Source organism: Leptonychotes weddellii, chromosome 14 (genome assembly GCF_054177405.1).
Source record: "Leptonychotes weddellii isolate Sample4059 chromosome 14, ASM5417740v2, whole genome shotgun sequence".
NCBI classification, from domain to species: Eukaryota; Metazoa; Chordata; class Mammalia; order Carnivora; family Phocidae; genus Leptonychotes; species Leptonychotes weddellii.
Window position 1 is genome coordinate 20,848,802 of NC_138382.1, and position 16,450 is coordinate 20,865,251.

Genomic DNA, 16,450 nt, shown 5'->3' on the forward strand with positions numbered 1-16,450 from the left:
AATCAAGTTCACCTATACCAGACATACTTATTGATGCCCCAGTCTGACACAGATGCCTCCTCTTGGTCCTCAACGTCCCCATACCTGTCCCTACTGCTGTCATTTTGTCCTTGTACCACTATCTTGTCTCTCTTCTCCCAAATGACTGGAAGCTTCCTGATGGCTGATTATTTTTTCTTTTTATTTCTAATTCCCAGCTCTGTACTTGGCATATAGAAGATATTTTTGAAATTCTTATCGAATAAGATTGATGTTATTTCAAAAAACTTCCCTAATTCACTTTTGGAAAAAAATAACTCCTTGGTCTATACAATTGTTCTTTCCTCTTAGAATAAACTTCCTTTCTTTTTTTTTTCTAAAGTTATCCTCTCCTTTCCCTCCTGAATCTTCAGGGAAAGTCACCAAAACAAACAGCTCCAGAACTTATGTTACACCTCGAATGCATTTCCCACTGTCCTCCAGGGTCACTGTCCCCTGGGGTTCCTTCTGCAAGTGAGGACAGCTGGGTCCCCTATGCCTCCGGGAGCTTCCAGGCACTACTGGCTTATACACAATGATCTGTTTGTGCCAAGAAGTTGCCAGAGTTCCTCCACAAGAGCCCAGGATACAGGAAAGCAAGAGTGGGAAGTGTGGCCCAGAGGGACACGAAGTCTCTTATTAACCCTGGGCCCCCACGTGCTCTCAGATGTTCCACACTTCATCAGATTGGCCATCAAAGGAAATCCTGCTTGAAAAACAATCTCGTGATTTGGCTGCAGCTGGGAATCAAAAGGAATCACGTCAGCCCCGGTATCAGTGTCTAGTCAGTATTTCAGTCTTCCATGATACACACACCTGCATGGATTCCTTTATTTATTCATTCATTCACTTACTCAAACATTCATTGACGACCTACTGACGGAAAGGTGCCGGGTGAAGGGTTATCTAGGGAGATAAGGGCCCAAAAGTCCCCACACTCAAGGAAACTAAGAATTTTATTATGCGACAGAAAAACTCCCCCAACACCTTCCCATTCCAAGTGTGGTGCACACATCAGCAACAGCGGCAGCGTCCGGAATCCTGTGAGAATGCTGAATTCCAGGGCCCACCGCAAGACCTCCTAGATCAGAATTTGTGTTTTAACAAGAGCGCAGGAGATCCACATGAACGTCAGAGACTGAGAAGCAGTTACACATCCCTCCCCAGAGCTGAACAGCTGAACACCAACTCCTTTGAGTCTGAATTAAGTTCAACTCTCAGTTGCAAAACCTGCACTAATGATTCCTGACTATAATCCCACTCTTCCCCGTCTCTAGACCCCATGTCTGGCTCTCTGCAACTTCAAAGAAGCAACTTGAACCCTTTATCACACCAAGTGGGAACTAAGAGGAAACGGGGCTATGTACCAAATGCCTATCATTCACACTCGTGGATCTCGTATTAGATTCTCTGCGGGACACGTTCTGATATTTCCATTCCTGCAATCTTTAAGTTTCCCCAAAATGCCTACTTAGAAAAAGAAGTAACAACTTAAGAATGCAAGTGACTAACAGACTGCATTCAAGTAGTTTACATTTTAAACTCTTAATGCATGGTTACTGTACATTTTCCACAATCAAAAGAGGGGTCTCAAGACATGGCTTTATCTAATTGTTAGAGGTGAAAGATGAAGATCCAGCTGGAGAGCAAGGACAACTGAGAAATGCTTACTACAGTGGAGCCAGGCCTTGTCCTTCTCTCAACGTCGCTCCCTCCTAACACACATACACACACACACAGGTACATGGTTACTACTAAGAATTCCAAATATACATATACACATTTTCCATGTACACACTGAGTGTTTTTTATTTAGTTGATATCATTTCAAATACCTGTAACTTGTCAGGCATCTCTTGGAGGCCCAAGACACATTGGGAGTTCTATTTTGTTTTATTTGGTTCTCTTTTTTATATATATATATTTCAAGACATTCAGTAAATTGACAGTCACCTAAACCTACAATTCTTAAGCTTATTGGCCTCGAAACTCCCTTACACTCCGGAGGATCTACAGAATTTTTATTTGGGTTGGCTATATCAATTTCCTGAGAATTCTTTTGAATATTCAATTTTTTGATTCGTGTAAAGATAATAAACCCACTGCACATTAACAAAATTTGCGTATTTTATTAAAAATAACCTGTATTTGCAAACTAATAACTGATTGAATGAGAAAAGTAGCACTGTTTTACATTTTTGCAAATATCTTTAATGTCTGGTTCAAAAGAAGACAGGTGGATTCTCACATCCGCTTCTGCATTTAATGCTCTTCTATATCCCATATCATACAGCCTCTGGAAAACTCTACCACACACTTGTGAGAGAACAAGAGTGGAAAAGCAAACATCTCAAAAAGGATGACAAGACAATTCCACGGGGAAGAAAATCATTGTTTCAAACAATGGTGCTGGGACAGCTGAATATTCACGTGCAAAAGAATAAAGTTGGACCCCCTACTTTACATCCCATACAAAAGTTAACTCAAAATGGATCAAAGATGAGGAGCAGCTGTGCACTACTGTGAATTATAATAAGAAATATATATTTTGTCTTTGTCCTCATTTCTGGCACACAGCTCGTAAAACCCTTGCAATGTCTTAAGTGAGGTGAGCAATAAATGTCTTTTGTTACGTTAATGACGTGACTTTTGGAAATCCCCTGCGGACTGGGGCTGGTTGCCAGGAGAACCCACCATGTGATTAGAGGGTTGGAACTTTCAGTCCCATCGCCCCAACCTCCAGGGAGGGGAGAGGAGCTGGAAATTGAGTTCAACCACCAATGGCCAATGATTTAATCAATTGCGCCTGGGTCATGAAGCCTCCGTAAAAACCAGAAAGGACAGGATTTGGAGAGCTTCTGGGTCGAGAGCTCTGGCGAATACACAGAGGTGCCGGGAGATCGGTACTCCTGGAGAGAGCATGGAAGCTGCATCCTCCTTTCGCCCCACTTTGCCCTATGCAGCTCTTCCATCTGGCTGTTCCCTGAGTTACATCCTTTTATAATAAGCTGGTGATCTCGTAAGTAGAAGGTTTCTCTGAGTTCTGGGAGCCACTCCAGCAAATTAATCAAACTCAAGGAGGACGTCGTGGGAACCTCCGATCTACAGCTAGTCAGTCAGAAGCCTAGATGTGACAACCTGGCCTCGTGACTGGCCTCTCAAGTGGGCGCAGTCTTGTGGGACTGAGCCTGTGGGATGTGATGCTATCTCCAGGTAGACAGTGTTAAAATGGAGTTGAATTGTAGGCATAGGTGGTGTCAGAGGATTGTCAGATGCATGGGGGGAACCCCCTCTCCATACAGTGGAACTGGAACCAAACACCCTTGGGCTGTTAATGGGTACAGGCTTATTTGGGGTATGACAACAGTCTCCTGGAAACAGAGAGTAGTCATCATTGTACAACCTTTTGAATATACTAAAATCCACTGAAATGTACACCTTAAAATGGTAAATTTTGTGGTATATAAATGACGTATTAATACAATAATGAATCAAAGACCTAAATGTAAAAGAAATGTTAATGTTAAAAGAAAACAGGCATAAGTCTTCATGACCTTCGATTATGCAATAGTTTCCGAGCTATGACATCAAAAACGCAAGCAACAAAAGAGAAAAGAAGTTGAATTTCAACAAAATTTTAAAATTTTCTGACACCATCAAGAAAGTAAAAAGCCCACAGAATAGGAAAATATTTACAGGTCATGTATTGTATCCAGAATATATAAAGAACTCTTATAACTCAATAACAAAAAGACAATCCAATTTAAAACAGGGCAAAGGATCCAAATAGACAGTTCTCCAAAAAAGAGACACATATGGCCCACTGGCACAAATAAAGATGCTCAACATCACTAGGCACCAAGGAAATGCAAATCAAAATCACAATAAGATACCACTTCACACCCACTGAGATGGTTATAATCAGACAAATAATAACAAGCGTTGGCAAGGATGTGCAGAAATCGAAACCCTTACACACTGCTGATGGGGATGTAAAATGGGGCAGCCACTCTGGAAAACAGTTCAGCGGTCCTCCAAAGGTTAAACCCAGATCCAGTAATTTCACTCCCAGCTAGACACCCAAACGACATCTGTGTCCACACAGAAATTTATACAGGAATGTTCACTGCAACATTATTCGTAACAGCCAAAAAGTGGAAACAACCCAAATTTTCATGAACTGATAAAATGTGATCTATCCACACAATGAAATAGTATTCAGCAATAAAAAGAGAAAAAGTACTGATCCATGCTGATCTCAGGGACACCCAGGGGTCCCCAGAACACAATTTGAGAACCACTGACCCAGACAAAACATCTAGTGTGGGTATTGTGGGTTATCTTCCTAGCAGCCATTTCCCCTCTGTATTCCCCACCCTCCCTCTCAAGAGACCCCTGATTTTTAGGCATTGACCCTTCTCCCATGCCGACCACCACGTGGCAGGAAGCTGATTCCATGCTGAGTCCTAGGGTCAGGTTCTGCTCACTTTAAGCTAACAGGTGCATTCCCTCCCACTGACCACAGTCACGGGTTCAGGGGCGGGCATGTGACTTAGGTCTGATCAGAATGGCTGCAGGACTTTTGCTGGGAATGCTGAGTTAGAGGTAGTTTCTCTCTGCCTCTGGAGGGTGTCCCATGAAAACATGAGGATTGAAACTACCATAACCATTTCACTGCCAGTCTGAGGATAAAGCCTTACAGATAGTCCTTGAATAAAGCCCTTAACTCAAGACTTCAGGAAATAGGAGCCAGTAAATGTCCTTAATGTTCGAGCCAGTCTGAATTAGAATTTGTTAGATGTAGTTACAAGCATCCAGCTGATAGACTGTCCAAATGATTTGGAGCCAAGAGTATTACATTCTCTCCGCAGTCAATACACTTTGCCTTTGCTTTGAGGACATTAAGAGATAAGATCTTAGCAGACCATTGAAATAACATTACTTTTTTTTTTTTTCACAATATACTTAATACAAAGAGCTGGCCCATATAATCTAGGCCTAAAAATGTCAGAGCTGGGCCATGGTATTTAACAAAGTGTCTCTCTCTGCTATTCCTTTTGTGTCTGATTTTCAGTGGACTCTGAATGGCATTCTAGATGAGTCTGATAAAGAAAAGTGTTGGATTGTCCTTATTATCAGAAGAGGTGTGAACTGGACCTCGCTTGGATTTCACCACCAGGATCATCATGGGGCCTGATATTCAGCACATACGAATGTTCGCATGTGATCATCCAGTTCCTGTTCCAACAGATAAGAAACTGAAAGAGGAGTAAACTACTCTCTTTTTTTTCCCCAGCTATTAAAATGGTGTTCTACATTTGAGTGATGTTACATCATAACAACCCAGTGGAGGCTGGCAACTGAGGAATTACAGATGAACAACAGGGGGCCCAGTGACTTGCTTACAGTCTTACACCATCATAAAATGATGGAATTTAGACTTCAAGACATTAGATTCTAAGCCAAAGCCTCCCAGCTACTTAGAATTACCTCAAATACACCTTCACATGATAGAAAGGTAACAGTCAATATTGTTTCAGTTCTGACAGTGGGCCAGGTACCAAGCATTACAACAAGCCCATGAGGTCTGGGCCATTATAATCCCCACTTTACAGATGAGCAAACTGAGACCCAAATTGGTTAAGTGACTTGCCCAAAGTCACCTGGCTAGTCAGTGGCTGAGCCAGAGTTCAAACTCAAGCGAGTAGCGCTCCAGAACACGAGCTCTCAACTTCTTGGCCATATGGTTTCTTCAATAAGAGTAGAGTTCTACCAGTGGTGCCTGCTGTATATGAGATGACTCAGAGCTACCCAGAACCCACCAGTTCAGTAAGGACTGAAGTGATACTAACAACACAAACAACAAAGGACGATCCGACAATGTTTCTTGTTCTGGAATTTGATCACACAAAGATTGTCTATAATAAGCCAGGGCTTAGATAACATCTTATTAAACTTTCCTGACAATTTTATTGTAACAATAATCATAACTCATTTTGACTTATTCTGAAAGACACCACTGCTGGCTTAGCCAACAGCTGTCCCTGCCTCCCACCACAGACAGACAGACACACACAAACACACACACACACTCCTCCACTGCTTCCATAATGCCAAAGCCCACCTCCTACTACAGAGAGTGAAGAGCGTAGATACCAGAAGCACACATTCCTAGACTCTTCTGCAGCTAGGGCACGGGTATATGATCCAATCCCACCCAACGAGATCTGATAGGAAGACTGACAGGAGCCTCTAGGAAGGATCTTCCTCTGTGATAAAAAGAAATGCGTGCAGAGGTACCACCTCTTATACGGTGGATATGGTAGCGCCTGACTCACACCCGCGACTACTGCCACCCTAAGCAACATGGCTGACATGCTGAGGATAACAGCGTGGGAAGATGGAAAGCACCTGGGTCCATGCAGAACCACCAAGCAACCCTGCAGCTGCCCTGCCTCTGGACTTCTCATTAGGTAAGACAGTTAGAGTACTTATTATTTAATCCATTTTAACTTGGCTACTGTCTTACTTGCAGCCCAAAGTATCCTAACTCTCAAGTCTCAAAGGCAGCTACAGAGAAGAAAGAGCTCTGAATTTTCAGTCCAACGACCTGGGTTCTAATCTACTGACTTGCCTGGTGACCCAAATTGCTTAATCTCTCTAATCCTTGTTTTCCACATCTATAAAACAGAGGTGATACTCCATAATACAATAACAGCAATAAAATGGAGATAGGAAAATCATGAGATAATGTGTATCCAACCACTCTGTTAACAACAGTGTTTCACGCAAATGCAACTGGTCTATGTAGTAATTAAACCAGATTTATTAAATTGGAACTAGCCATTTAACCCAACTCCCTTATTTTACAAAAGAGGAAAAGAAACATTGACTCCAATGTCAAGTGACTCACTCAATGTCACAAAACTCGTTGGTAACATAATTAAACCATGCATCTCCTGATTCCCAATCTGATGTCATCATGCTACTCTCATGATGATAAGTAATGAGCTAGATTAGATACCAGGCGCTCATTCGACCAGCAAGTGTTTGTCAAAGACAATTACATGCCAGGTACTACTCTAGGTATTGGGGAATCCTTAATGAACAACAACCACCACCACAAAATGTTCCTACACTACGGATTTAACAGTCTACAAAAGAAATTATTCAATCTACATTTACACATATGTATTGAATGCCTAATATGTATTAAGCAGTAGGCTAAGATTTCTGTTCAAACACAAATCAAAATTCCCAGCCAATTCCAATAATATCAACCATGTTTACGAGGCTTTGCTAAAGAATGAATAATGTGAAAAGTCTACATTTTACTCAATAAAAGTCAGTATTGAAAATGACAAGTTCATTAGAAGGAGCTGTGAATAACCATGCCAGCATCTGAAAAGAGTGGACAGAATGGGGAACACGGCTAGGACTCCTCTACTTGAAGCAGCACGACTGAATAAAAGAGGTTAGAATTAACCCATGTCCTTCTACACTATCCAGACTTCAAGGGATAGCTCAGTTGGAAAAGCCAGTAGGGAGTATTCAGCCACTCTTTCCATTCCCCAGGCCTCCATCGGGTGCCCTACGCTCTCCTTTTGCTCCTTGATCATTTGGAATTCCTCTTCCTCAGACTTAAGCATTCACACTCTAATGACCTGATGGGACAACATCCTATACTCTGTGGAAAGTGACATAGCCAGTGACTTTCGGCATCCCCTCTGAAAATGGATACCAGGCGGCTGAGACTGGGTCGCTAGACTGTTTCTTTGAAAGTTTTCTCTGTCAATTATATAATTTGGAACAGAATAATTAAAAGCTGTTGTCTTGGGGCGGGGGGAGTTCCATAAGTCACATTCTGTGCAGGTTATGGAGGGAGGATGTGTGTGATACTGTATGACAGTCCATACACTTCTTTAGCTTTGTGATTGCCTGGAACAGAGGGAAAAGGCAAGCAAGGAAGGAAGAACAGGGGGTCCCCCAGGGCATGCACTGGTGACTCCGAAAGGTTCTTTTTTCAAAATACCATTTTGTTCTAGCATTAAACAAATGGAAGGTTGTTTGTACCCTGAGTACCCTGTACCCAGAAGTACAATTTCACTTCCTGGGTTTGAAAAAGTCTAAGAAGGTAAGGTCCAAAATTATCAATATAGGATCTTTTAATTCATCCTTATTGGTTAAATATTCATCACCATTTGGGGGCAGAAGGAGCAGAAAAAGATGTGCCACAAAATGAAACATCTGAGTTTCAAACAATTCCAAAAATCAACATTTTGGTATACAGCATTTTAACCTCTTTGGCATCAGCTGGGCCCTACAAACACTAACTTGCCAAACTATTATTAGACTGGCTACAATTTATTGTTTCCCAGGACACCAGACAACAAATACATGCCCTTTGGGAACTACTTATCTATTCTAAGGAAGACTAAGTCCCGAAAGGGATAAAACCCAGTGGTGTCAACTCCAAGCGGGACAGAACCGGGCACACAGAGGACTGACAGAGCAGAGGAGAATTCAACATCCCTAACTGTCTGCTGCTGGTCCCTCCATTATTTACATATTCAATATGGGTTAAAGGATCTGTATGTCCGCTTTAGGACCTAAGGCAAAGTGCACAATTATCTCTGGATCACAAGACAGTACACGCCAAAGGGTTCTGTGCAAGACTGTGGCAGGAGGAAAAACTGCCTAACCTTTATTATTAAGTTTAGTAGCACTGCTCCACTCAGAATGAAATTCAAGATCCTCCAGAAAATTCACTGGGAGCCTACTCTCCTGGGAGATCATGGGGCACCACATTCCTGCCTTGAAATTTGTCCAAGGGTCTGCTTACGAATTAGTTGCCATGATCTCTGTGTCACAAACTTCCACCGGCAAACAAACGGGAAAGACCTTTCATTCATTCATTCATTCATTCATTCATTCATTCATTCATTTGGGGTCAACACAGCCCAGAGAACTATTCCTGCCGCTGAGAGACGCTGCCCCCACTCATCTCTCAACGGAACTGGATGGTGTGCTCTGTATTTAAAAAACAGCTCAGTCCTGGAGCCTCAAGACTCAGGTAGGCGAGAAGAGGAAATCCCAGAGATAAATAAGCAATAGATTTAAAAGTCAGAAGCTAATCGTGCTGAGCCCTGACACAACCTTTCCAGACTGTGCGCGCCTAGTGGGTCAAAGGAGAGGGCACACATCTGCCTACATAAACGCGCACCGAAAGTGCGCGCGCGCGCGCGCACACACACACACACACACACACACAAACACACACACCCTTGCTGGCTCACGCTACATCTCCTGCAAGCTCAAAAGCACTTACAACCCGAGGATGAGGCTGCCAGGAAAGCTACCTTCGTCCAAAGAACTCTTGTTTTCTCCAACTTGAGCAAGAGCAATGTCCACCAATATTCCAAGGGGCGCTTCTTCCCGGAACCCAGGTCCTGCAAGGCTCCCTCCCTGCCCGCCTCACAGCTCTCTTCCTTTCTCTGAAACACACCGACTTCATGATTCCTTTTGGGGTAGCTCCAGTTCCGCGCAGCGCGCGCCCCATCCCTCAAGGCTGGAGCCCAGGTCTGCCCAGCCTCTCTCACTCCCGGGAAACTTCCCCGCCGCCCCACGCGGAGTAAAGGCCATCGGTAGAAGGGCGGCAGAGAGGGAAAGCGGGTCCCTGGGGCTGAGGGCACCTTCGGAGCCCGGGCGCCAAGAGAGGAATGAGTGAACCAGAACTGGTGCATGCCTTCTCCACGTGGAGGAAGGGAGGAAGGAAGAATGGGCTACATGCAGGTGTCCCTCTCGGCTCTCAGAGCTCCCATTTCCTGGCGGGGGAGGGGATCGAGGGGTTAGCCTCTCCCAGGAGGCAGCTGCCCTGCGCCCCCAGCCTAGGCGCAGCGAGACGTGCGCGCAGCTTGCAAGCCTGGGAAGGGGCCCCGGCGCTGATAACGCGCCCCATCCCTGGGTAGGGCTCCCAGCCTCACAGGGCGGGGAAAGAGAAATCCGGCTTTCTAGCAGGCCCCCGGCATGGGTTCTCTCGCCCCTGCCCGCGCACGCCCACCCGCAGAGGCCCCCGCGCCCTCGCCCGGGGCAGCCCGCACCTGGATGTGGCATGAGATCTCCGAGTCGTCCAGCAGCCGGATGGTGCATTTCATCTCCTGGCTGAGCGATTTGATGCTGGAGCTCCGAAAGTGGATCATTTTCATGGTCCTCCTGCCTCTCGGCACACAGTGGCAAGAGGCGAACATGCACCGCGGCCCGGGGGAGCGAGCGGGAGGCTCGGGGCCGGCGTGGCGCTGGCCCGCGCGGACGGACACACTCGCGCACGCACCGTCCCGGACACCCGGGTGCGGCTCAGCCCCGGGACAGCGGCGGCGACGGGCGCCTGCGGCCACACATGCCGGGCGGCCGGGGCGCGGCGGGCGGATCCCTCCCCTCCCCTCCCTCCCTTCCCTCGCCTGCGCCTCTCCCGCTCCTTTCCCCGCCTCCGCCCGTCGCGCGCGCTCCTGCGCCTCCCTCCGCCCGGGCTAGCGTGCAGAGGGTGCCCCGGGCCCGTGACCCTGGGCGGACGCGCAACGCACTCACTCCCACGCGCGGGGAGCCGCGGGAGGAGGAGGCGGAGGGACCGCTGGCGCTAGTGGCCGGGGTGCCCTGGCCGTGGCCTGCTTCGCCGCCGCCGCCGCTGCGTCAGGCTGGGCCCGGCCGCCTCCTCCCTCTCTGCCCGCGATCGCTCCGGCTCCTGGTCACGCTCGTCCCTGCCCCGGCTCCCCCACGCGCCCGACAGCGCCCTGCTCTACTCGGCCCCAGGGACCTGGCTGCGGGTGGGGGGGTGGAGGGCGAGCCCGACCTGCACCGGCAGGGAGGATTCCACCGCGGGAGAGGAATATTGGACCAAGGACGAACCCCCTCCCCCCGAAAGTGACATGAGGGCCTGGTATGGCTACCCCAGGAATAGGGCTAATAGTAACAATCTCTAGTACTCGTGGGTATTTTTTAAAGCCTTTATTTAATATTAACTGGTAGTCCATTTCCTTAAAAAAAAAAAAAAATCAGGGGTGCCTGATTTAGTAGAGCATACTACACTTGACCTGAGAGTCGTGAGTTCGAGCCCCACCTTGGGGGTAGAGTTTACTTTTTAAAAAAAAAAAAAAAATTTTTTTAATATCAGAGCCTTTCTTAAGCAATTTCTCATTTATAACTCCCAACATCTCAGTATGATTTGTGGTAGCAGTACCTTAGACCTCAGCAAAAGGGTCCCTATCCTGCACCTCCCCCTTTAGGGACCTTGCTCCTGCTCCCGCCCCCCCCCCACATAGAGATGTGTCCCGCGCTGTTTTATTTTTTTTTTTAATTTTTTTTTTAAAGATTTTATTTATTTATTTATTTGAGAGAGAGAGAGAAACAGCATGAGAGGGGATAGGGTCAGAGGGAGAAGCAGGCTCCGCGCTGAGCCGGGAGCCCGATGCGGGACTTGATCCCAGGACTCCGGGATCATGACCTGAGCCGAAGGCAGTTGCTTAACCCAACTGAGCCACCCAGGCGCCCCCGCGCTGTTTTAGACCAATCTCTGGATCCTGGGGACCCTGGAATTCCCTGCCACCGCCAGGGTAGTGGGGATAGGGGATCTGCTGCCCCTGTGTCTTCCCCAGGGTGGATCAGACCCCGTTATGGTGTACCCATAGGCCACCACAAGGCGTGGCCAAGGGAGGTCTGTGGAGGCAGGGGTGCGGAGGTTGGATGTGGGGGCAGGCATGTCCAGGAGCAGGAAGAGAAGGGCCTCTCGTCCTGCTGCCCTGAGCTGTTCAGCTTGTTCAAAGAAGTGTTAAGGAATATTTGTTAGAGGAAGGACTTGGCCCAGTTGTCACCTCCTGCTGCAGCAGCACAGATCCCCCTCATCCAAAGGTAACCCTGCGGAGCTGTTGGAGGGAAGCTATCTCACCTACCCTCCTACTCTGATGGGCTGGGCGTGCTCTAGGACACCCCCTGGGGTTGGCTGTGGCCTGGTCCTGCCTGCCTTGTACTTGGACTTCACCCTCTGCCTGCTCTGGTTTCCTCCCCATGCTGATCACTAACAAATACCCTACAGCCAAACTCAGTGTCAGTATCTGCTTCTGGAAATGCCAAATTATGACAATTTGTCAAGATAAGAAGATTTTATTTAAGTCAATAGCTTTAAAAAAAAAAGATTTTATTTATTTGACAGAAAGTGAAACAGCGAGAGAGGGAACACAAGCAGGGGGAGTGGGAGAGGGAGAAGCAGGCTTCTCGCGGAGCAGGGAGCCCGATGCGGGCTCAATCCCAGGACCCTGGGATCATGACCTGAGCCCAAGGCAGATGCTTAACAACTGAGCCACCCAGGTGTCCCTTAACAGTCAATAGCTTGATTATTGCTTTTAAAAATGATAATAGTATGTGGCCTTCTGTGTGTACTTTTGCCCTGGGCTGGTGAATATTAGGGCAGGGCCTACCAGGGAGGTCATCATGAAGGGTCTGGGAAGATGAGGATTTGATTCTTGGTCCAGCTCCTGGCCAACCCTGGGGACTTTGGGAAAGTCTTTTCATCTCTTTTCTAAAGTTCAGAGGAGAGCACATCTGCCTATCTCACAGGTGGCTGAGATGCTGGGCTGAGGCAAGGCCAGTGGAGGGCAGGTTATAGACTCTGAAGCCCCATATGCATGTATGAAGGGGCAGTGATGGGCCCCAAATGCTACTAGGATTGAATCATCTCTCCTAACCCAAAGAACAGATCTAAGATAGCCTAGAAATCAAAGAAAAGTCACCACCCAACACAGTCCAAGCTTTTCTTTTGAGACTACCTACTTGTCCATCCTTATTATAATGACCTTTTGGCTTCAAAAGAGTCATGTTCAATACCCCAAAACTGTTATCTCAAATTTGAAGGAAGCAGAATGAGACCAGCAAGGATGGTAGGAAGGACAGAAGAAAGATCGCCCAAAGTGGGATTGCAAGCAACAGCATTTTGAGAAAATGAGAAGAATCGAGAAGAATCTGGGATTGGTTATCTGACCAGGTTTGGGATGAAGGCTGAGTTCAGCTAGTATAAAGGATGGGCTCTGGAAGCTTTTGGCAGATGTGGAAAACAACTAGGTGAGGTACCGCATATGTTCACTTGGATTGAAGTATCCATTGAAGACAAAGCTTTGGGAAACCAAGCGGCCATGTCCAAAAAATAATGTGAAGAGCAAGAGGAATTCAAAGAATGAACTCAAGAGATGAGTTTAAAACTGGACCACTTAGGAGAATGTGACTGGCTCTTAATGCAACTCTAAATCTGGGGGTTGTAAGTTTGAGCCCCAGATTGTGTGTAGAGATTACTTCAAAACAAAACAAAACAAAAAGTCCTGGACCACTTAAAGCAAAGGCACAGAGTCCTAAACTGTCAGCTCAAGACTTTTAGAAATCTATATTCTTTCTACAGCAGAGCTAAACGATTTTTTTTAATTAATTGAACTGCAATTGAAAACCAAACTCAAAGTCAATTGAATTAATCAGCCTCACCAGATTTCATGTGTAAGAGGTAATTATCATTGAGAAAAGAGTGGGAATCTGGGAATAGAAATGGGACCATGAAAGAGGATCTGGATAATTCCTAGTAACTCAAACTCCCAAAACCCAGTGGGGAGCAGAAGCAAAGCTTCTCCCCTTACATAATGAGGCTGTTCCTGCCCTGTGTGAAGACCCTGTTCTGACCTCACCTGAGGCAGTTACCTTGGAAAGGGAAGCCAACCTCATCCCCACCCTTGGCCCCCCACCTCTGAATACTCTCACTATTAATACTTGAATCAGATCCAGGCACACCGTAGGAGGCCAATTACAAAGTCACCCCCAGGAATAGAAAGAATTGCAAGGTGTTACTAATTTAAATTGAAAAGGCTGTGTGTGAATAAGCCTAAACCTGTCAATGTGAGTGTACTTGACTCTGGTTTCAGAGTACTAAATTAATTGACTGACTTGGACCCAGCTAAATGAAAATGAGGAGGAAATATCCTGATTGTTGTAAAGAAGAGAATCCAAAGCATCAAGGAGAAGGAAATACTGAAGTGGATTTTCATATGTGGCCAACTCACCTTTCTTGTCACCTTGTCTCCAGAGGGGGGCCTCCACCAAGGCTTTCAAAGAGTCACTGGTGGAGGAAGCAGCACCATCTTTGAAAAATACCACGGTGGTTAATCCCTGTGACCAGATAGTGTGAAAGACACCACATTTGAAAGGAGCTCCCTGATTTTCATGGGGACGATGGGAGCCTAGATTAGCAGAGGATAAATAATGGTCCTTAACCTTCAGTGCCCAGAAGGACACAAGGACAGTCATGAGCAGTGGGACCCAAGAGACTTCAGAGTGACGTGACCCACAGGTATTTGGCTAATAGCTGAGCATCCAACTAAGATCCTGTCTGGTCTGTAGGACAGACAAAATGTCTAGACCTAGTGAACAAAAGTCTGACTATCCCCCCCCCCCCCCACACACACACACAGACAAAATTCCCCAATCTGAGCCTGGTCTCATAGACAACCAGAAACACTTGAGGAAAGAAAGGTGGATCTATCTGAAGAATAAGAACATTGGCCATAGCAGTGAAGAACTGGCAAGGTCTCATTCTTTTTTTTAAGATTGATTGATTGATTGATTTGTCAGAGAGAGCAAACACAAGCAGGGGGAGCGGCAGGCAGAGGGAGAAGCAGGCTCCCCACTGAACAAGGAGCCCGAAGCGGGACTCGATCCCAGGATCTTGGGATCATGACGTGAGCCAAAGGCAGACGCTTAACCGACTGAGCCACCCAGGAGTCCCTGGCACAGTCTCATTCTTAATAAAGAAGTGGCAGTGGGAGAGATTGTAGTGTCTTAGGCTCAGTGGTTTTAGCTGCTGCTCCTTGTCAAAAAACTTCACAACCCATGGGTCACAGCACTTTGGTGAGCCACAGACAGAAAGCAGGTGGTCTGCCACAAGAGATCCATGGTTGTAAATATTGTGCATTGATAGAAAAAACATTTTTAAGCATTTTTACAGCCATCAAAAATTGATAACTGAAAAAAGAAAGACCTAGGTATAACTCTAACAAAATATGTACGAGGTCTATCTGGGAAAACCAAAACTGAAGAGAGACATCAAAGAACTAAATAAATGGATTGATATTCCATGTTTGTGGCTGGGAAGACTCAACATTGTTGTCAATTCTTCTCAACTTGATCTATGGACTCAGTGCAATTCAAATCAAAATCCCAGCAAGTCATTTTGTGGATATTCACAAACTTTTCTAAAGTTTATATGGCAAGGCAAAAGACCCAAAATAGCCAACACAATAGTCAGAGGACTGATGCTACCCGACTTCAAGACAACATAAAGCTACAGTGATCAAGACAGTGTGGTATTGGGGAAAAAAATTAAAAAGACAAATAAATCAATGGAACAGAATGAAGAACCCAGAAATAGACACACACAAATACAGTAAACTGATCTTTAAGAAACAAAGTCAACCCAATGGAGAAAGGATAGGGTTTTTACTGTTATTATCTTTTTATGTGCTGGAACAGCTGGGCATCCACATGCAAAAAAATTAATCTAAACACAGACCTTGGGGCACCTGGTTGGCTCAGTCGGTTAAGCGTCTTCCTTTGGTTCAGGTCATAATCCAGGAGTCCTGGGATCGAGCCCAGAATCAGGCTCCCTATTCAGTGGGGAGTCTGCTTCTCCCTCTGCCCCTCACCCCACTCGTGTGCGCTCTCTCTCTCTCTCTCACGCTCTCTCAGATAAATAAAATATTTAAAAATAAATAAACACAGACCTTAAGCTGTTTATAAAAATTAACTCAAAATGGGCCATAGAACTAAATGTAAAAGGCAAAACTATAAAACTGCTCAAAAATAGTATAGGAGAAAATCCAGGTAACCTTGAGTTTGGTGATGACTTTTTCTTTTCTTTTTTCTTTTTTTCTTTTTCTTTTTTTTTTTTTTTTGGTGATGACTTTTTAGAAACAACACCAAAAGCACAAGAAGTTGGACTACATTGAAATTAAAAACTTCTACTCTGCAAATGACACTGTTAAAAGAATAAGAACACAAGCCACAGACTGGAAGAAAATATTTGTAAAACACATATTAGACAAAGGACTTGTACCCAAAATATACATACAACTCTTAAAACTCAAAATAACAAAAACAAATAATCCAGTTTTAAAATAGGCAAAGATCTAAACAGACACTCCACCAAAGATATACGGGAGGCAAATAAGCATATAAAAAGATTCTCAATATCACGTCATTAGGGGATTGCAAAATTAACAGTATTGAGACACTACTACACACTTATTAGAGAGCTGAAATTCTAAAGAATTTTAGAAAAGCTAAGCCAGCCCCTAATCTGTTCACTGTCTCCCTGCATGTGGATGTTGAAATTATACCAGACACACAGCAT

The 16,450-nt window shown here is 45.5% G+C and overlaps 1 protein-coding gene across 2 annotated transcripts in view; it reads right to left on the bottom strand.

Annotated features, from left to right (window-relative positions):
* The window catches only part of FRMD3 (FERM domain containing 3), a 273,925-nt gene extending 263,495 nt beyond the window's left edge, over window positions 1-10,430 (bottom strand). For both annotated transcript variants that reach the window (XM_081802886.1, XM_081802885.1), the window contains exon 1: window positions 10,119-10,430. In XM_081802886.1, coding sequence (XP_081659012.1) covers window positions 10,119-10,265 — 147 coding nt within the window. In that variant the 5' untranslated portion in view covers window positions 10,266-10,430. The remainder of the gene's footprint in view (window positions 1-10,118) is intronic.
* Between the last annotated feature and the right edge of the window lie 6,020 nt (window positions 10,431-16,450).